The 22,163-nt window shown below is 38.9% G+C and overlaps 1 protein-coding gene across 1 annotated transcript; it reads right to left on the minus strand.

Annotated features, from left to right (window-relative positions):
* Positions 1–7,482: 7,482 nt before the first annotated feature.
* WNT16 (Wnt family member 16) lies at positions 7,483–19,606 on the minus strand. The gene is made up of 4 exons (XM_033193918.1): positions 19,164–19,606; positions 18,735–18,985; positions 16,584–16,870; positions 7,483–9,700 (listed from the first exon to the last, which is right to left on the minus strand). Exons 1-4 carry the CDS (start codon positions 19,256–19,258, stop codon positions 9,236–9,238), a joined length of 1,098 nt encoding a protein of 365 aa, XP_033049809.1. The 5' UTR covers positions 19,259–19,606; the 3' UTR covers positions 7,483–9,235.
* Between the last annotated feature and the right edge of the window lie 2,557 nt (positions 19,607–22,163).

A 22,163-nucleotide genomic window follows, 5' to 3' on the forward strand; every position in this document is an offset into this window, starting at 1 on the left:
AGAGTCTTTATATTCCTGAATTTAATTGGATTAATGTGAAATTTATCATTGTTCTTTCTGTATTCGACTTGTTTTTAAGTGAATCAGCTATTTTATAATTTTATGACAGATCAAAGCTGAGTTCATTTAGCCAAATTTCAGTTTGGTCAACAAACTGTCCCTTAATTGAATGCAAAATGTGCCGTGTTCAGTTAGTAGAGCAATTAAAAGTGGAAATTCATTTAGAATACTTTTTCAAAGGAATATGAGAGAAGTTGCTTGTGTTTATTAGGGAGAAAATTTGCCACTTAAACCTCTTCAATTATTTCAACCTCTTGTACAGCAATAAATCCATGTAAATTTAGAGCTATAGAGTAACAGATTGCACCTTTGCATTCTTCAAAAGGATTCTCTCTTCAGAATGATTTTTCTACCACATACTTGATTTTTGATGATCATATGCTATAACTAGTTAATTTCTATTTCCCTCAAAACTCTCTCAATTTAAGCCTTTCTCTGCTTGCTCCTTATTGTGATCCTTTTTTTATTTTTTTATTTTTATTTTTATTTTTTTTTGAGTTTCCAGTCAAAGACTAGATGGAGTGAAAAGTAAGCAGGCTTCAAGAGGGAGTGTCAGTCATTTGTTGCTAGACAGCATGAAGAGAAAATCAAAGGATGGTTCGGGCAGCATGGTAAAAGCCCTCCAGGGAATCTAAGAGGCTTTTCTGCCATCAGAACCTTCCTCCAGGCCAGTGAGGGAGCAGACACCTTGAGGGAAGCTATACTGGGGAAACAGTTGGAACAGTTAGCTATCTCTTCTATGAGTGATCAGAAAGGAAAAGGGACTGGGAAGTTCTCAGGTTAAAGACAGAAGAGATGTTTCTCTTGGGCTTGTCCCGTGGTAGTTTATAAGCAAAGCTAGCAATGGGGAAGACATCTTCGCGGTACAGCTAGTTCACAGGTGCAACTTGTTGCCATTACTAACCTCACTGTTCAGCTCTGCATCAGTTGTGCCAACCACTGGGGTGCATTTAATATTGAAAGAACAATCTGAAGCTAAATTAATAAAAGATACTTCCTTTAGTCAGGGAAAATTGACTTACAACCTGCAAGCTCATAATGTTTCATATAGTCGGCCCATATTTCCTTCACTTGATAGCCAAAGAGAAAAAGGGCTGAAAAACCTTTACAGAGGAGAGAATGCTGTAGCGGGGAGACAGTGTGGCATAGTGGTTAAGAGTGCAGACTTGCCTGAACATTCGTCTCTTCCACTGTGAACTACTTGAGGACTTTGAGGAAGTCAGTGTCCACCTGTAAAACAGGGATAATACCAGAATGTTTGTGGTGCCTACCAAAGTGCCTGGCACAAAGTACTCATTCAGTGCAACTGCTAGTATTGCTGCTATTAGCCATGTGTCTTACGGGCATCTTAGCCCAAAAGAAGATGTAACAAGTCAGCCTCTCTAGCTTTCCAGTCCCATCATACCCAGCCAGAAGGGAGCCATTAGATGACCTGAGCAGTAAGATCAGGGGAGAGGATTCATTCGTCTCTTCACCTGAGTTTCTCCTTGACCTCCAAACCTCTAACTTCATATTCTGCCTGCCTTTTCACTTATTACACATTGACACCAACTCCCCTTCATAGGTAGAATTCAGGCTTTTATGTATCTCCAGGTAGCTAGCATTTTAAATGGTTAGTTCATCTCCATGTATTTTGGTGTATCTTCAGGTAGCTAGCATTTTTAATGGTTCTACTTGATTGCTGGTCTGGCCTTTAGAGGAAAGTATGTGACTTAAGCCAAAGAGGCCGGGAGCCCTTGCTGACCTCTTGTGGCAGCAGCTGGTTGATGAGCCTCACTAGAGAGTGCAGACCTTGATCCCTGCTGCTAATGACCTCACCACCCGAATTCCCACTGCAGGGCAGGGTGGCATCTGATCATGGTGGGAAAGATGCTGGGGCTCAGCTGGCCCTCTCTGATGCAGAACAAACTCAACAGTGAGGCCAGTGACTTCCCCACCAAATTGTAGCCTCCTCTATCACCCGTGGAATAAGATGGCCGATTTGGACATCTACCTGTTGAAAAGAATTGCTCTGTTTTCCGTAAGTATATCCCTCAAAGCAGAGGAGACTAATGCTCACCCTTGGGAATCTTTTAGCAAAAAGCCCAGTGTGAGCCTGTGAAGTTCTCTGATTGTAAAACTTCACATGAATTTTGCATTTTTTAAAATATTTACAGATGTTGGTATTAACATGGAAATCTCAAATTATTTTAAATTTCAACTCCAAAAACTACTTAGCTTGTGTGTGCTCTGTTTTTTTGGAAGGCTGGTTACAGAAGTATTATGTGCTCTATTTGGCAAGAACAGAAAGGAATCCCAAGGAGAATGCATTGTGAGTCCAAGCTCTGAGAAGAGGAGAGATTTAAAAGCAAATGATGGTTGGGCTATGGTTAGAAATATGTTGGGTTAGTGAGTAGAGAAGGCAGTATTCCCTGAGAGTTGTGGTTTTCAGTGGGTAGAAGTAGGAGAGTCAATTGGTGAGGATTTCCTTAAGTGTAAGGAATGAGCAAGAACTGGGCCTTAAGTCCTGCCTCCTCCTTACCTGGGGAGTGCAGCCTGCCCCAAATGGCTTCCTGTTCTCCCTTAAGGAAAGGACTTAAGATTTAAGGTAAGTGAGCTCATCCCTACACCTCTATGGAAATCTGAAACTTTTGACCAAGAATGAGATTGACAGCTAATTCTTGTGGAACTGTTAAGACCTTACAAAAGGGTGTTAAAGTTATATTATGGAAATAGTCTGGATTAGGTTCCCTCTGGTTTTAAAGCACTGGGTCTGTTGGATATAGGCACAGTCACAGGAATTGTGGCAAGTAAAATTTTGAAATCATTCTTATATTTTAAAATACAGTTTCTCAAAAAATGATTAATTGGGCATTTGGGGAAAGCAAAACAACTTTAAGCCAGTGAAGGAAATAATTTCTCACACTGAGAACTGAAATTTATCTTTCAGTTTGCAACATTTCTGTACTCATTAAGTAGGGGACATGTTAGAGAGGATTTATCCCACTCACTTCTGCAGGTTTCCCATTTTGCTATTGTGTCCTATACTATTTCTTGTCTTGCATAGAACCTTGTTTGCCAGGGAGTTTGAGATAAAACAATGACAGTGGATAGGACTAAGAGAAAGTAAGGATTATGTACTGGCAATACATAAGTAGTTATTGATTTCCATTTTGTATATCTACACCTTTCATTGGTTTCTAGAGAATTTGAGGTATATTTAAATGTACTAGTATATTTGGTGATATTTCTCTCACCAAAGAGTAATTAGGGGCAACAATTGTTAGGCAGGAATCTAGACCCAACATGGCGGCGTTACCCGGTGTAGCAGGCCTTTTGTTAAAGACTCCCTTCACCCTTGTACACACCCTCAGACTTACATGCGTCAGAGTTCTGCCTGGGAACCACACTCCCCCATGACCTGCAGCTCACCTGCATTCCACAAGTTCGTAAACAGCAGTTTCGGTTAACAGTTTCCAAAGACCCCTTCCTCGTGACCCTTACTCAACTCCTGCCCTAGTAGTTTCAAGACCCCCCAGGCCCTGTTTGTATGACCAGCTTCCCTACCTCTCAGGCTATAAGAAGCCCCTACGCTCCTCCCTCAGCGCAACTTCCTCGGCCCACGCCTTTGGACCGAGGAACCTCGCCCGCAAGCCCTAATAAAAGGCTATTCTCACTGCCGTTTGCCTTGCGTCTTCGTTCCCGGTTCGGCTCCAGCCTCAGTTTACCTTTACAACAAGGATCTGCCCTTTCTTCTTGGCTAAACAGGGCCAAGTAAATGTGGGCCATGATCATGGGTGTCAGGTGGTTACTAAAATGTAGAAGGAAAGGCTTCTTGGCGTCTGTGGAGTAGAGTTACGGTGATGGTTCTGAATGGCCATCTGACAGGGAAAAAGGCAGCCCTCAGCCACTGCCGTTTCTGCCTTTCCAGTTCACATACACGAATCAGATGCATTTACTTACTCTGCGAATTATAAAGTCACACATGAAACTTTAGTTTGTGTTGACTTGATTCTCCTTTATTACTTTACAAGAGAGGCCACTTTTGCTAGTATGATTTTGTTTCAAAAGGTTTTAATCTGGTGCAAACCACCTCCAGTGGTTTTCCTTTGGATATGAGTGTAAACCATTACAAATAGTAAATTTTAATCCATCTTTTAAAAATAACACCTTATGTAACATTTGGCTGTAAGCACAGCAATAAAAAGGATGTAAGTATTTATTTTATGTCACACTAAATTAGTTTGATCTTTACCCCTAGTTATTTTCTTTTGGAATGGTTGTTAGATTCTTGCGCAATCCAACTGTTAGCCACATTGCAATCTAAAATAGAAGTCAGCGTAAGTCACTTTGGGCTTAGTAATCAAGAGGCAGTGTATTTTAATTTTATTTCATAGTAAATTCTAAGATCTCAGCTCTCCCACCAGTTCGCTCCCTACTTTTCAACCAAGTTTATATAACCAAACCATGAAGAACATCCTGTAACTTTCATTACATTCATAAATCTCCTAAACTCTTTAAATGGCATATGTTTGTAAACACAGTCTGACAATTTTGATACTGTGAGAAGCCCAATAACAATGTGGTGGTTAAGGGCACAGACATTGAAGCCAGATCATTTTGTGTGACCTTGGGCTGGGAACTTACTGTGTGTCTCAGTTTCCTCAGCTGTAAAATGAAAACCACAATAATGTACCTACTTTAAAAGGTTGTTGTGAAGATTGAATTTTTATATGTATCTTTCTATATATTTTTTACTTAGACTAATACAGGTATATACTAAGTGCTATGGAAGTATTTGCTAATATTATTTACTCTTTCAAAGTAAATTAGTCCTTTCCTGGTATATCACTGTGTTCCTTGTCATGCCGTGCCATGTGTCATCATCGTCTTGCCCCCAAGAAATGTCATGATTTATCACATCTGGTCTATAGTAAAATTTAAATTAATTTTAAAAAGAAGACAGTCAACTTTCTTTAAGAAGGGCTTGTCTTGAGGAGTATTTGAGGTTTCTGGAGATAGGATTCAAATTTTTCTTCCCTCAAATCACCCAAGGTAATCAGTGTTCCAGGTCACTACCTGCCTCTAAATAGTGAGTTGAATTTCTCAATCTTTGATGACCTTTGGAAGGTGATGCAAAAAGGATGAGCAACTCACCAAATTGTGTAGAAATAAATACTTTGATGAGAAGCTTTGCTGTTTCCACCTTTTAAACTAAGTACAAACAAATATCATATTAGTACTAACAGTCCTGGAGAAAATTAAAGTGTGTTTTAAAATCCTTACTGTGCATATCACATGGTTTTAAAGCTGCCAAAACATAAGGTCACAGCATCTAATGTGTATAATTAAAATTTTATTATTTTTTTTAATATAACTATCATGGTCTCTTAAAATACAGAACAAAATGACTATCATCCAAATTGTGAATAAAGAAATAATGCAGTTGTTTATATTAAAGAGAATTAATGTGTTGTTAATGTTGTATAAAGTACTGTTATCAGGAAAATTATTCAACTTCCTAATCCAGATGTTACAGATAATATTGTTTAATATGTTTTTCTTGACTTCGTTTCAGGATGAATCATTGCCTCTTACCATTGCCTTTATTAGGCAGTTCCAAATTTACAAAGAAGTTGAACTCCTAAATTGAAAAATAATCCACTGGAGCACCTCCCTTCGCCCTTTAACATTATGCAAGGTATTTAAACAAATCAAAGCACTTCGTACCCACATACATAATCCCCAGTGCTTATGGCTTGCTTTGTCTGGGGTGAGCTCCATGTGATACCAAAAACTGTCTCCTAAACAACTCACTAGTACTAAGACATATAATATCTTTGCTGCCCAGCACCCAGGTACTCCTTACTGTAACATAACACCCTGGTTTCCTTTGGGAAAACCACTACCCTCTGTATTCTCACGCTGTGTAATTTTAGTGCTGGGGAATCCCACTTCCACTTCCAGGGTCATGATGGCCTCAAAATGGATCAGTGTAGCTACGGCTTACCCAAAACTCCCAATGGTCATGGTGATTTTTTCAGAGAGGCACATTTAATCAATTAGAACCATTGAGACTCAGAAGACCTTTGCTGAACCCTCTGAGAAGGAAAAGGTTTTCTTTCCATCTGTGTGAGCAAACCAGGAAAGAACCTCTTTTCTTGAGGATGGGACCCCTCTTTCCTTAGAATGAGTGATAGGTAGGAGAATGTGAGGTCTGGAAGCATGGCAGCCATGTTGCTAAGAAAAGTAGAGAGCCAGGAGATGTTGGGGGTGGGAGAGTTTGGAAGAGGTTGGGACACAGCACTGCGTAGACCCTGAAGTAGAAGACTTGGCTAGTAGCCAGCCTAAAGAGATAGAGAGACCTGAGCCCAGCGAACATGGTGTGAGTTTATGGATCAAACTTCCACTGAACCAGTCACAAATTTGGAGTTTTTAGTTACTGAGTCAACACATTTAATGTTTAAATCAGTCTGGGTTGAGTTTTCCATTACTTGCAACATAAGGGGCCCTAGTGAATGCAGGCAATGTGGTTTAGACTACATAGGAGACACTGGGTCCCAGAATTGTGTTCCCAGGAGCACCATGGTGCTATCTCTACCATGACTGGGAGTGGGATGGAAATGGGCTAAGAGCAGGCTGTAAGCCAATAAGACAGGTGATGGCCGGGCACGCGGTAGCTCACACCTGTAATCCCAACACTTTGGGAGGCCAGGGTGGGTGGATCACTTGAGATCAAGAGTTTCAGATCAGCCTGGCCAACATGGTGAAACTCCGTCTCTACTAAAAATACAAAAATTAGCTAGTCATGGTGGCACATGCCTGTAATCCCAGCTACTTGGGAGGCTGAAGCGAGAGAATTGCTTGAACCCAGAAGGCAGATGTTGCCGAGATCAGGCCACTGCACTCCAGCCTGGGTAACAGAGTGAGACTGTCTAAAAAAAAAGAAAATGAAAAAGACAGGTGAGAAATGTAAGGATGGCTTCCATGGTGATACCAAAGGTAAGAAGAAAAGAAGAACCCAAAGATACAGGTTTGGAGTTAGGAGGAGTTTTTGCTTAGGCATCCCAGAGAGAGGTGCCAGAATTAGCATCACTGTTTTAAAGGAATGACTGAACAGTAATCAAGTGTTTGTAAATTAGAGGCTGCCTGATTCTCACAGTCAGTTGATAAGGTAATTATGAAAGGTTTTCTAATTAATAGAAGAAATTGGTTGTTAATAGACACTACAGTCTTCTCTTTTTTTAAAATGGGTGATTATGTTCAAAGAAGATAAATAGATTTACTTTGAAAAAACAGGCAGGAGAGAGTGTCTATTTTCAGATTATTCTATTCAATGGATGCTAAAGACTGGAAAACCGCTTTTAAACATGCACTATATTCATACATTTGCCATTTCGGTGTCTCTCATTTAGTAAATAATAACTTTGTCAAACGTTACGATCACAGTTAAATGCTTAGTCTTGATTTTAATATTAGACCTGAGACATTTTCCATGGGTTTGCTGTTTTTCAAAAATTGCTTCTCTGTCTCAGTGAATAAAATTAAAGAGAAATAGAATGAAGACGGTAGGGCAGGGAAACATTTCTTTATCTTATTAATAAGAAAATGAATATTCTCTTTGTCCATTCTGAATTTAGAAAATCAATTTTTTGTATATAATACTGAAATATTTAACAATTCATAAAAAACATAAGCATTTACATTAAAATACAACCTTAAATAGAGCCCTGTAATTTTTACCAGAAACCTTGTAAAATGTGATGAATACATATGCATGAATATTAAAACAAGAAAGACCACTCAACACTCAAATAGAAATGCAGCATTACATAAAATATAATAAATATCCAGGATATCAAATCAAACTGATCACTATTCTGGTTTCGATTTTTCCAGTTAAGACTTTTACTAATATAATTTATTATAATAACCTTATGAGTTAAGCATAACTAATGTGAAAAGAGAATTCAATTAACCTTACTGCTGAAATAACATAATTTTTGATATTTTGCAACATATTTTAATCTATAACATGTAAAACTGTCATTTTAGCAAGAAATACACATCCATATAACTAACTGCTAAGTTAAACTCTCTTCGATGTCCAAAAAAATAGCGTTAGTAGTATGAAAAAAAAAGAAGCTAATCTTATTTATGAGATAATTTTACTGCCTTAGTTCTTGGGCTTTGTCAATAAATGTTGTAATATAGATCATATAACTTAAGTACTGTATTTACAAAATCGAAACCTTTTAAACAAAATACTATACAAAACACTGTCTTTACACGTTTAAAGGGTGCTTTTCTTTACAATGTATGAAATTGTATTTTTACCTCCACTTTTTACCTCTACTTTTCCCACGTTTCAGGATCCTCCCCCATAGTATCTCAGAGGTGGGTTTTTAACAGTTGAAACCGGTCTGTGATAAAAGTATGAATCTAAAGATCAAAGATTGCTATATACCTTATGGAGGGTTTTCCAGATTCTCCCAGTGAAAAGGCACTTAAAATCTAAATCATTCATTTTACTTTTTACATATTGATTCTTTGTCACTAAACATCCATAACGACCATTTTTTTAGGGATATTGTATCACTTAAGAAGATTCTTTTTTTGGAATCCTTTCTTTGGAAATGCATGAAAGGGTAAGTTAGCACCCAATGCTTATGTTAACTTTTCAACATCTTCTGTCTACGCACAAGCAGTATGATTTCTTCAATTAAAATACTGAGAGAATAAATGAGATTCATGTCAATGTCTCCTTATTGCTATAAGAGGTGTCTTTTAAAAATGACTAATGTTCACCCACCATTATTGAGTCCTGTAACTAAGTTCCATATTCAAGGATCTTATCCTGAGTGTGGCAGGCCTCCTGGCATGAGGGATCTTTCCTCTTATTTCTTGCTTAGGAAACAGATTATCTTCCTCGTATGTCAATATATATTCACCAAATCACCAAAAGGTGAATAGAAACCTTTTCAACATTAGAATCCCAAGAAATCCACATGATCAATGGGTTGATCAGATAAAGGAAAATATGTCGATCAGGTAAGGGAAACTCTCAGAGAGGTCCAAGGTTCTGGGGATTCCACTGCAAGAGTCAACTTTAGTAGCTGTACAGGGAGGGGCACCCCTCTGGTTGCAATGCCATTGTGTATTGCTGAGGCATCTTGTCCAAAGCTGGATGGAGTGGTTACTTGCAAGTGTGGACATCAGTCATGCTTTCACACCTCCTGCAACGGACATAGCAGCACCAGATAAACTTACACTCACACCTCTCCACGTGCCGGACCACGTGGGTGTTGTAACCTCGGCCACAGCAGAGGAGGTTGCAGCCATCTGCACCTTCTGATGTACGGTTGCATTCTCTGCCTTGTGTCCCTGGGATTCCCAGTTTCTTATCTTCTACACAGTAGTTGGGAGACTTATTAACATAGAGCAGATCATCCTTGTGGATTGGTATTTTCCTCTGATCTTTTTCTCTCCTGCGCATTTTCCTCTTTATTTTGTCTGATATTTGGATACTGTTTTCATATTTATCCTTCAACAAATGGCCAATCTTTTCAAAAGAAGACATGGTTTTCCAGCATGTTTTCACAGCACAGGAGCCGGAAACTCCGTGGCAGCGGCAGTCTACTGACATCAACTTGGCGACAGCCTGAAACCAACAGTAATCGTGTTCAACTATCAATCATAAAGTGTTTTACTCAACAACAGAAGCACAGTTAATCTAATCAGTTAACTTTCTGGCTGTATTTCCTCGAATAAAAATGATGGTTTTGAACATAAATGATCTTTAAAATTGCATAGGCTTCAAATGTATTGTCTTTTTGTTTTTGTCCCAAATGTTTTGTCCAAATTTCTTGACCCTTCAGAGCAAACCTTTCCAAGCTGTATTTAAAGTAGTGGACCAGACTATTATTGGAGATTATCTGTGATAACAAAGGGAAATGACTTCTATTTCTAATCCCTGGTCTAATTTTGAATGTGGTAGGATGCTCACACATGCCTGTATGTTCCTGATACCATTCAACACCTTGTTACTCAGAATACAGCTCAGGGACCAGCAACACCAGCACCACTTGTGAGAAATGCAGACTCTCAGGCCCCACTCCAGACCTACAGAACCAAAAGCTGCATTTTAACAAGATTGTCATTAAAATTTGAAAAGCACTGAGAGAGAAGTTACCCTCAGCTCTCATGGTGCATAGAAACGTCATGGAACTTTACAAATAACCAATGCTGAAACCTCTCAGATTCTGATCTCATTGGTTGGGCTGGGGGTGGGGTGTCCAGGCCATGGGACTTTCACAAAGCTGCTGAGATTATTTTAATGAGCATCCAAGGATGAGACCTATTGATTCAATTGAGAGTTCTCAAGTTTGATCACTATGAAAGTCAGTTACATACAAAGGGAGGGGTGGAGGTGGTGAACTATGCTATCCCCTGGTTCCAGGCCACATGAGAAACTATAACGAATCTGGTTTAGTTGGTCAAAAGGAGAAGGGGCTACAGTATGGTGGCTCTCCCCAGCAAATTCTCCTTTTCTGGAAAATTAATTCAAAACACATGCCCTATCCTTGATGAATCAGTAGCACTATCCTAGCATGGAAAAGGGGATAATGTTTATGTAATTTTTTCAATTATAAGTGCTAAGTTCAGTTGAAACAGACTAAGAAATTAAATGAAACTACATATATTTCTAATAGTCCAATGCCTGGCACACACTAAGGTCTAAACAAAAGCCCCTTTCTCTGAAAAAAAAGGTACAGTTAGAGTTGAGAGAAACATTTCCAGTAAGGCTAAGGGTGCAAAAACAATATAGAGATTTCAAAAGTTTGGGACTCTAATCTCTTACATACCAGGCTAGCCAGCATAGCTTCCTTCAATCCCCAGACGATGGCAGAACAGATTAATAAATCGTCAGGGCTAGCTGTGAAGTTGACGTTCTGTCAACATGCCGGGTAAAATGAAAGATGGATCCATCCATTCAATAACTTGGAAATTATATATGTAATCTCACCAAAGAAAGGAAAAACCTCACAGTTTAAATTCCACTTACAATTCTTATCAAAACAATAAAATGACAGGGGTCCACACTTTGCTATTTTGTACCAAAGCTGACATTGACATGTTTGCAGAATATTACGTTTTCAAACAAATTTTAAAAATGTCTGAACTATCTAATAAGACAATATTACACACAAATAATAACATTTGCAACCTTAAATAAGAGCATATGGTATTGATTTATGCAATGCTTGATATTTCTTAGTAGTGCACATAAGCCTTTTTTGAATTCAGAAAACTAAGAAACCAATAGATTTATCTATTTCTTCTTAACCCAGGGCAAAAGGTGTCCTGTGATTGTATGACAGCAATTTATAAAGTATGACACAGAGGCTTGTTTCTTTAAATTTATGGCATTTCATATTCACAAAACCCTCAATTCTTTAAAACATTTCTGGGCAATAAACTGTTCAGATAAATGTGATCTGTCTATCTTTGTTCAAATTTTAAGCTCCCAAAAGTTATGAGGAAAAGTTTAATCAGTGCTGGGTAATAACAAAACACAATTGTCCAAAGAACACTAAAAGCATAACAATATATGTTTCCATGTTTAAGTTGATCAGCCTTCTTTACAATCATCACTTAGTGATTTAAAGCTGTTTCTACCTGGATCATGACTGAGGAGCCAACTTTTTCTTTTATTAGCCACTTCAGACATCATGTAAGATGTTACCAATTTGTACAGCATGAGGGACAGAGTAGATGCTCATCAAATACTTATTGAATAATTGGTCCAGCTTGCTTGAACAGTTTTATCTCATCCTCTGTTGGTAAACTGAATCAAGAGGGAGTAATAAAAACCACCTTCTTAAACACGTGTCACTGCTAAGAGGTTAATGGTATTGTTTTGAGCCGGCTGGGCTCTCTCTTTCAATTCCTTAGCTTTAGCCCCATCCACAATAGTATTATTCTATGAAAGTTATGCACTACATCATGATGAAGGATAAAAAGAGAGACTGATTTTCACATTCAATTACATCACCTGCTGAATTCGTATTGAAATTACAGAAAGGTTTCTCTCCTAGAAAATTAGTCCTTTTGCATACATACATGGAATTTATAATTTTTCAGTGATGACAATTTAAAGAGTTTTATTCTATTACCTTTGAATTATAGGTGTCCCTAACAATAAACATAATACAAGAAATAATATCTTTATTATATATGATATATATTATTTTTGTATCTTTGAACATCTATAGAGGTATATACATATTCTTAGAATATTCTATTTATAGGTATATCTATCTATCTATATATATATTCTAGGACAGAAACATAAATGAACTTCAAGGGAAAAAATAATAACCTGACATGGAATTTAAAATATTATACCCCCATAATACTCCAAGGAAAGAATTTGGACAATCTGGAATTAGAATAAAGCAATGTAATCACTACACAGAAATGATGAAATGCAAAATTCAAGGACAGATAAACACACACATATACACAAAGTTTAATTCTACAGAATTAGAATTCTGCTTCTCAGAGCACATTTTAATAAATATTTTATCTGATTCAGTTTTAGAGGAAGAAATTTGTTGCACATATTAGCTAGTTAGTAAGCAGTTACTTATTATTTCAATTTTACAGAAAAAGTCTGGTTAAAACGTTTGTCTTACATGAGTAAATCTGGTGGTAAATAATATAAGGTATTTATATGCATCAGGATAATTTTAGTAGAATAAGGAAAAATAAAAGTGGAAAATGCAAGTATATTTATGGAAATTGCACGAACGTTCCCCCAAAAAGTGTATTCTGGAGATTTTCCTCCAGGATTCTTAATTAATGTTAAATAGCCATTCTGATGCAATATCACCATCATTTTCTGCTAACAGGAACATAAGAGAATAGCAAAGGAATGAGTGCTGTGTGGTTATGAGAAAATTCCTTTCTCTACTCTAGTTGAGTTGTTAAGGTTTATAACGATATTAACAGAGGAATGTTTTGTTAACTATTGCAAACAGATGTGCACATTTTGGTGGAATATTTTTAAACTATGTCAGAGCAATCAGGAGGGTAGCATTTAATCTACTGTATTCCTTGTGTAAGTTTTGGTTTGATAAATGTCTAACGAAGTGAAATAGGAAAGATGCATCATTAATACTTAATGTAAACATAGAAACTGCTTGAGAAGTGTTTAAGAACTGATGGGTTCCACAATTTTGACTCAGAGGTAATGTGGCAGTTGGTGATTGTTTTTCAGTAAATTACTTTGTCCGAATTTTACAAAAATGGCCAGAAAATTGTTGTGGAACGTTTTGTGACTAACATTTCATTTTCTCAACTATCAGATGATCTAAGTTTTTATAAAAACTGCGACATGAGGTTGGATGGGTGTACGCAGGATTCCTGTTCCTCTGACCCATTTTGTCCCTTTCTGTCCAAAAATATATTCGAACCTACTGAAAAGCAAAACACTATGTGTTGTTCAACTACTTATAAATATTCTTGGAATAGGTCAATGAAAGTTTGGGATTGAGCCCTTCCCACTTTGTTGAGTTACTCATCATAAAACAAATTATGGGGTAGAGAAACTTAAAAGTTTATGAGGTGGACATGGGAAGAATGGAAATATTTTAAGCACACCAAAAGAAATACCCATAAATATTCCAAGTCACATTATTCCCAGAAGTTCTGCCCCTGGAAGACATCACATCATTCTGTTAGCCAATCACCATTCAGCAACATTATTCTTGGAGTCATAACTTTAGGAATGGTGTCAGAAACCAAGTGGGAATCAGAGTATTTAAGGTTAGCGGTTAGAAAATCATCTATCCTGCTCACAGTACTACTAAGCGCCAGTACCCACATTTCTCTGAACGCTTTCCTACATTTTGAGTTTGTGATTTTGAGGCTAAGAAAATCAACTCAATTGAATACAGACCTGGATTTTACTCAGAAGAATATGCCTATCAGATTAAAATCCTAATTGCCAGTGCTGAAAAAACTGACTTGATTGCTCGTCCATGTTAGACAATAACCAGGAAACTTCTTTTATGGTGTTTGTTTGTTTGTTTGTTTGTTTTTGCCACCAACAGAAAGAAAAATGCAAAACTATGTCGAATTATAATACCTCATGAGAAAATAAAAACAACAACAAAACCACCAGCATAGTACCTACCAAATAACCAGGTAAACGTTTTCTAATATTTTAGGATTTCATCTAAATGTGAAACAGTATGAACCAAAAATGAACAATGTGAAAAAATGATTCAGTAGAGAAAACTCAGAGATTTACATAAAATGTACATATATGCATAAATTGAATTGTTTTCAAGTCAGTTAGAATAATAGCAAGAACCTAGGTAATGTTAGAAAACTATTTTTGCCAACAAAAATGGATTAAAATTAATGGTGAATAAGAAGTGTGTTTTTAATAAAATCAGAATATAAATAATAGTTTAAGATTAATATTAACAGTTACAGAGAGGAATATTACTACCTAATTTGAAAAACACACAGTATAAAACAAAACCAAATAGCTGTCGAATGTTACTAATAAAAATATATTTTAGAATGCTTTAGGGTTTTTTATAGGTCCCAGGATGATTTTATTTAAGAGACTCAATCACAACATGAGTTTTTGTGTTCTGAATTTCTAGTTTATTAAAAATCTCTACCAAATTTACTTAAAAAATGGCTAAAGGAGATTTAAGGTCTGTTGATAACAAAACACTCATGTATTTGTTTCCTTGTTTTAAAAATATATTAATTTGAATAATCTTATCTCTAATTTTAACTCCAGAGTTTTAAGAACATATTTTTTAAAATTAATATGCTAGAAATAATAAAAATTCCCTTATTGGATAATATTTATATTGAAGCAACATCTCATTCATTTTTTTTTTTAAATGTAAAACCTTAAGAGTAAGAGACATGTGCATAACTATGGTGTTGGGCAAGAGTTATTCTAGTGAAATAAAGTAACTTTAAAATTTTTATAAACAAAAATACAAAAATGTTACATAGCTATTTACTGACATTCCTACTTTCTAAATTTTGCTATTTTGAATTAAATATTTAAATTGAATTAAAATTCAAATTTGAATTTGAAGTCTTACGGTGATATATTTACTGACTTTTCTGTTTTTGTATTTTAAATGGACTAAGTAAAGAAAACTGGAGGTAACTTGTAACTATTCTAAATAGGTTCTATTTATTCACTTTCCAAAAATGGAAAACAAATGCAACATATACTTTTAAGATTCCTAAGAGATATGGCAACTTGTTTTATTTATTTCAGAAGAATGTGGCAAATTGCAATAATTACTTTTGGACCTTTATAAGTTATTGAATATTTAGAAAAATATATGATATGTGCTAATATTCCTGTCCTGAAAAAGTTTATTGCAACATAGAAAATATATATTCATATAAAAGATTTAGACTCTTTAGAAAAGTCACTATGAATTGCCAACTAAGTCAATTATGTTGTAGAACTCAAACTTTATTGTGTCAATATTCACTAACATGAATATGTATAAGTCGAATTTAGCTACAAGAATGATGCATTTTAAAAAAATAGTATAAAAATGTAGAATTCATAAAAGATGTTAATTACGTAGCAGTTCTTCAAATGTACCTCCTCTGTATCTTTAAGATACCGATATTTTAAAGTATCTATAGATTTAATGTATCTATAGCTTCTTTACGCTTAGGAGTATTTATGAATTTTAAAAATTAACCTACATTGCTTTATAATAAAATAACTACCCTTAAAAAAAACTTTCCTTTACAAAAAATATTAATTAAGGGTATGCATTCCCTAAGAATGTTTTCTAGAAAAAGGTTTAAGTACAAAACTGACAACGTGGTTAGGAGCCATTGCCATCTACTAAAAAGTAGATTTTTAAAAACATAATAAAAATTCAAATTGGGGAAAATGAAATTTGACTCAGTCCTATTAGAAAGGCATACACTGTAGACCCTATTCTGGCTCCACGACTAAGCGGGTAGAACCAATGAACCCTACAGGCATTGTGCATCTATTATATTATAATTAAAGTTTTAGAGATACACAATATACAGCCACAAACACATCCTATAACATGGTTTAACTCATATCAGAGAACCAAAATTGTGGTTAGTACATATTCATGAAAGAGTATATATATACATATATATTACACATATGTAATATATATGCAAACGTGAATATACACTCACACACACAAACACACACACACATGCATATTTATTTATTCTAATCAAAGCCTCCTATTCATCCTCTTACCAGAGAAGGAATTTTTCAGTTGCTTACTGTGGATGCTTTAATGCATATATATTTAGAAAGGATAATTTTCTACTGCTGTAGTCTTTTAAAAACAATATTGATTTTCAGGATCCCACTTGAGGGCTGCCAGTGTTTGGTTTTTAAGTCATTTGGACAGTTTCATCCGGATGTGTAATCCTAGTTATTTACCTAAAGGCACTGAATTTTGATTATTCCATTTTCTAATACATACCTGCCTTCCAGCTTCATTGTTATGTAGGTTCATTGCTAATAGTACTTTGTTTTCTTTGCCCGTGGTGTTTCTGATGGGGAAATCTAGGAACTTTCTGCTGAACCACATGCCATACTGGACATCATCGGAGCAGCCCCCCCAGTGCCATCCTTCACTTGCTGAGCCGCCGTTCTGCAAGGTGGTGTCACAGGAACACTCTGTCATGTTGCCTGCACTGCATGACCTGGTCACAGAATGCACCAGGCCTGCAGCCATAACAGCATAAATAAATGCTGTCTCTTTGGTGCCTAGAAAAAATATAAATTGCTAAATTAGAGACCCAGGCAACTCTCTGTTTATGTTCAGAACAAAGCCTCCTACTCATCATCTTACTAAACAAGTAATTTTTCAGTTGCTTACAATGGATGCTTTAACGAGTACACATTTAGAAAGGAAGATTTGCTCTTGTTCTAGTCTCTTAAAAAGCAATATTAATTTTCAGTATTCCACTTGAACAGATTGTCATATTCTACATGGTCATACATTATCCCTTTACCTTAAAATCATCTCTTTATTTTTTAAATTTGAAATGTATGTTTGCACCCAGTTCAGTGCATAGTTGACAGTCATAGCTCAGTAATACATACTGAATTAAAAATTCTTTGCATAGATACTGTAAACGGTAATACAACACCCAAAGAAAACTAGACTACTCTTCTTTTTAAATTGAAAGTGTGCTCTCACAGAACACAAGCTGAACATTTTGGTGTGATTTATCTGCATAAATAATACGTGTCAGAATGAAAATTAAAATTAAGGAAAGACCAAAGCAATTAGTAAACGGTGCGGTATACTTTCACATTAAAGATTAATCTCACATTAACATGAAACGGTTAAACATTTTATATAGTATTAGCTAGTCCTCTTACAGTCTTAAGGCAACGAAAGGTAAGATAATTAAAATATCACTAGCAAAAACGTAATTCTATTAAAAATATTGCATATTGAAAATGATGCATTTAGCACACCTGCAGTAGAGTTTGAGCTAAAATCTTTGAAAATTAAAGTCCATTTAAATATTAATAAAGTGGACTAGAAGGGAATCAGCAGGCAACTTTTTTTTTTTTCTTTCCAGATGTTTAGTTTGGAGTAGAAACAGTTTCATGCCCGTTGTCCAATAAACCTTTTCAACAGCTGATGCATTTCAGCAACTGTGAAGAACACATCTATTTTCTCTTTATTTCTTTCTCTTTCTCTCTCTCTTTTTTTTTCTCTCTCTACGGGGGCCACGGCTCCTTCGGAAGGGCGTGACGGCCAAAACGCCGCGGGGGAGGTGCGCAGCTCGGCGGGGGTTCGCGCAGGGACTCCGTGGAGAAGGGTCAAAGGCGGAGGGGGAACGGAAATGAACGTGAAAAACGACAGCGCATCTTTCAGCGTCCCAGTCCGAACATTCTTTGGATCTGCTGATATTCCAGGAACAATCCTGGCTCCCTGTACCTTTATCCTTACCAAGTCACTACGCACGTGGAAGCAGAACTTTGTTTTCCTGCAGCTTCCCGCGCCGCGGGAGTGCGCCGAGGAGGGAAGAGATAGAAAGGCCAAAGAAACGAGGAGCGCACAAGTGGTCCCGCTCAGGTTAGCCGCACGTTGGGTGGTCACGGACAGTCGCTTTAAAAATCACCATTATTCTGTCAACTCGGTGCTCATAGGAGCCAATAAAGGTGGGGCTTCGCTGCAATTAGCCTACTTGTCCAGGACTTGGTGCGCAGCGGAGTTGGTTAAATCAAAGCAGATGCGGCAGCCGCATTCCCCGCTGCCGACATCATGTTTCTCCAGCTGGTCACCCACGTAGGGGGGCGCTACGGGGTCCGAGGGGGTCGGCGGGCTAGGAGAATTAGAGTTTTTTTTCCAACTCTGGCGGGGCACCTCAGGAAAGAGGAAGAACTCCAGCCCCGAGCGCTCCGCTCTGGACCTGGGGAGTCACCTCCCTCCAAGCTCGCACCTGCTCCCCAGGTCTGGCCTCTGTAGCTCTCAATCCCCGTGCACTGAAGGGCCTCTTTTGGAACTTAGAGAGCTACAGGACCACATAGCGCTATTTACTTTATTTGGAGGCACCGGTGGAGGAGTTGCCGCCTTCCGTCCCCCAACAACCCCTAAGGTCCCAGGACTCACCGCTGCTCAGCTCGTAGCCAAAGAGGGGGCTGGCGCCCATCGGGGCGGTGGTGGCGGCAGCGGTGATCATGCAGTTCCATCTCTCGTGTCTGAACTGACTCCTGCACTCCTGAATGCCCAGCCGGGCGCCCTCTCGGATGCTCGGCAGCAGGTACGGCTTCCTCTTGCACAGCTCCTTCTGGCGGCTGTTCAGCGGTAAATTGGCGCAGCCCAGCTTCTCTGGAACCCCGAAGGAGGCAATGCCCAACCACCTGTAAGACACGGCCGCCCGCAGAGTAAGCCGCTCCCGAATCCCAGATGTTTTCCGAAAAATTAGGTCACTCGTCCGAGGGTCCCCGCCCTTCTCCCCCAGCCTCAGTTGAAAATTCCCTAGGATTGGGCACCCCTTTTGCCATCTACCCGATGCGTCCCTGCCACCTTCATACTCACATCCAGTTTCCTTGGGCTCCGTAGGGGAACAGCACGAGCAGGGCTGCCCACAGGGCGCACAGGCGGGCCAGTCCCAGGAGCGCCGCCCTGTCCATGGCCCCCGCATGGAGTCCCCGAGACCAGCCGCTCCTCTTTTGCACCCCCTCCCCAGAGGCCCTTCGGGCCGCAGGTCAGTTGTCCAGCACCAAGTTATCCCTCGCCCTCTTCCTCCTTGCATACAACATTAAAAGTCAGCAGTGATAGGGGCTCTCAGCAGCTTCGCCCTCGTTTGCAGGGAGCTGTAGGAGAGGTAGAGAGAGCTGCTTTGGGGCTTTCCTCCTGCGCAGAGGTGGAGATGTGCAGGAGATGCGCGAGCGCCCCTCGCATTCCTAGGTGAGAAACTTCTGTTGATGTATCCGCGTCTCCATCGCCCCCGGCCTCTCCTCCCATCTCCTCCCTCTGGCTGCGCCTGGCGCCTGATTGGCTGAGCAGCGGCCCCGCATCTCATCATCTCCGGACCTGAGGCTCTCATTGGTGGAGAGCGGCTCCTCGGGGGGCGTCCCGGCCCTGGCCTCAGGGACAGAGTGTCCAGACCCGGGTGTGTCATGACCTTTCCTGCTGTCACAGTCTCCTTAGAGCGGGTAGTTGTGGGGTTGATTCAACCCTAAGACTGACAGGATGCTTCTGTCTTAGCAACCTTAGGGGAAAGCGTGGGTTTGATGAGTCCCACCCATCCCACCAACATCTGGGTTACCCTCTGGGTGTAGTGGCTGGAAAATGTCACTGCCCTTCTTTTTTTCTTCTCCTTCACCTCACAGGAGAATAATCTTTTTGAGTCAGAGTTGGTACCAAACAAATTGACCTTCCAGTCCCCTGCTTGAGGTCCCACTGTCAGGAGACTTTAGAGAGTGGGTGAAGTGCTGTCAGGCTTACAATCACTGTCATTTATGTATGCATTTATTTTGAGCCAAAGAGAAGATTCCAGTCTAGCATCTCATCTGCCATATTTAAATCGTGCTCTGTGATTTCCTTTTCCCTGTTTGTCTTATTTCCTGCCGTCCCTGAGAACGCTGTAAGTCCCCTGCAGAAGATGGGGACAAAGAAAGTGAGAGCTGTCTGGAGAGTTCTAGAGTACATGAGAGATATGCTCTGACCTTTTTCTCCAGTCCTACCTTACGATTCTCATGGTGGGAGGGTGCCCGCCCTTCTCCCCAAGCCTCAGTTGAAAGTTCCCTAGGATTGGGCACCGCTTTTGCCACCTACCCTATGCGTCCCTGCAGGGCAGGGCTATACATGGAAGACATATTCTTAAAAACGTACTTATTAAACACGTGCTGTATGCCTAGTCCTGTGGGAATTTATAAAGACAAGATCTCTTCCCACAACTGTGCAAATAAACCATACACAAGTGTAAAAGAAAATAAGTTTAGATGATCAGTAAGGGAGATTAAAGAATCTAGCAGGGTACTACTCCCTGGAGCCAAAGATAATTCAGAAGCAGGAAGTCTTCTAGTGATTGGCAGATTTGGAAGGTTAGTTAATCAGTGTTTTGTAGGATGGAAGGTCTCCCAGAGTTATCTGAAGGCAAGGGCAACATGTTTAGCTGTGGTATTGGGAAAGCCTGCCTCACCTAATTAGACACAAGAAATGTTTCTAAGAAGTATTATCTGTCCTTAGAGATCTTTTGAAGTGTTAATACATTCCTATGGTGGATGTATCAGCTCATTGGGTGCCAAAAGCCAAAATTACTTAAATAAAGGATTTGGGGCCAGATGCAGTGGCTCACACCTGTAATCCCAGCACTTTTGGAGGCCAAGGTGGGTGGATCACCTGAGATCAGGAGTTCAAGACCAGCATGGCCAATGTGATGAAACCCTGTCCCTACTAAAAATACAAAATTAGCTGGGTGTGGTGGTGCACACCTGTAATCCCAGCTACTCGGGAAGCTAAGACAGGATAATTGCTTGAAACCAGGAGGTGGAGGTTGCAGTGAGCTGAGATAGTGCCACTGCACTCCAGCCTATGGCACAGAGTGAGACTCTGACTCAAAAAAAAAAAAAAAAAAAAAACAGGATTTGATAACATTAGCTGCTTATCTCCTATATCAAACAGCATAGAGCAATAAAAGCTCCCTGAAATTTTCATCCTATCCCACTCACTTCCTTATCCAACAAATGTGTATTGAGTGTACACTATATACCAGGTTCTAAAACCACATTTTAAAAAGTCAAGGAATCAAGTTGATGATAGGATATAGATACTAATCCAGAAATATTTTGGCTAATGGCTAGTGGCCTCTCTAAAAGTCAGAGCCTTCATCCAAGCTCGCTTTATTCTGTGAGCTTCTCCAAGAGGGACCATGGTGGATTCATTGCTGTACCCCTGCCATTGGGCCTAGTACATGAGATCCTGTTTTTGAACACAATTTATTAAGTGGATTAACTATGAGAAACATCCTGAGTGATATGTAAGAGGCCTAAATGCTGGAACTAGAGTATTTACTTCATTTCAAGGGGAGTTGGAGGTGGGGAGGCAATCTTGGGGTTGGGAGTGCTGGGCAATATCCATACCTTAGGCTGATTTTAGGGCCAACAGTGGTAGATGCTTTAAAGAGGTGTTTGATTTTTCAGAAAATCAAAAATATATATTGAATCTCCATTGTGGGTTAGAAAGTGGGGATAGCACTTACAAATGATTGCGGAATTCACAGTCTACTTGGCAAGACAGACAAGGGAGTAGGCAGCTAAAATACAGTGCAATAAATGTGTGAGGTAGAGTGTGCTGTGAACACACAAAGGAAGATTACTTATTTCATTCTTGGGGATCAGAGTGGGAAGGAGACACTTGAATGTTACCTTCATTATTATTCTGGGCGCCATCTAGGCATCCAGATAAAGTGTTTGGGGTGCACTCAGATATGGTATTCAGATATAAGGTATTCTGTCCTTAGAGTCCAAGACCACCACTGTGTCAAACATTTTCAAACACAAGACACAATTTTAGAGCCTGAGTGGTCTTGCA

Source organism: Trachypithecus francoisi, unplaced genomic scaffold (genome assembly GCF_009764315.1).
Source record: "Trachypithecus francoisi isolate TF-2019V2 unplaced genomic scaffold, Tfra_2.0 Lachesis_group4, whole genome shotgun sequence".
Taxonomy (NCBI): domain Eukaryota; kingdom Metazoa; phylum Chordata; class Mammalia; order Primates; family Cercopithecidae; genus Trachypithecus; species Trachypithecus francoisi.

What these genes read in the sequence shown, in the direction of transcription:
- WNT16 (XM_033193918.1), bottom strand. Translation starts at nt 19,258, where the DNA reads ATGGACAGGGCGGCGCTCCTGGGACTGGCCCGCCTGTGCGCCCTGTGG. An exon ending in GGAGCCCAAGGAAACTGGAT is followed by an intron (nt 18,986 to 19,163) that starts GTGAGTATGAAG and finishes CGTGTCTTACAG; the next exon opens with GTGGTTGGGCATTGCCTCCT. An exon ending in ACAATGAAGCTGGAAGGCAG is followed by an intron (nt 9,701 to 16,583) that starts GTATGTATTAGA and finishes TGTTGGTTTCAG; the next exon opens with GCTGTCGCCAAGTTGATGTC.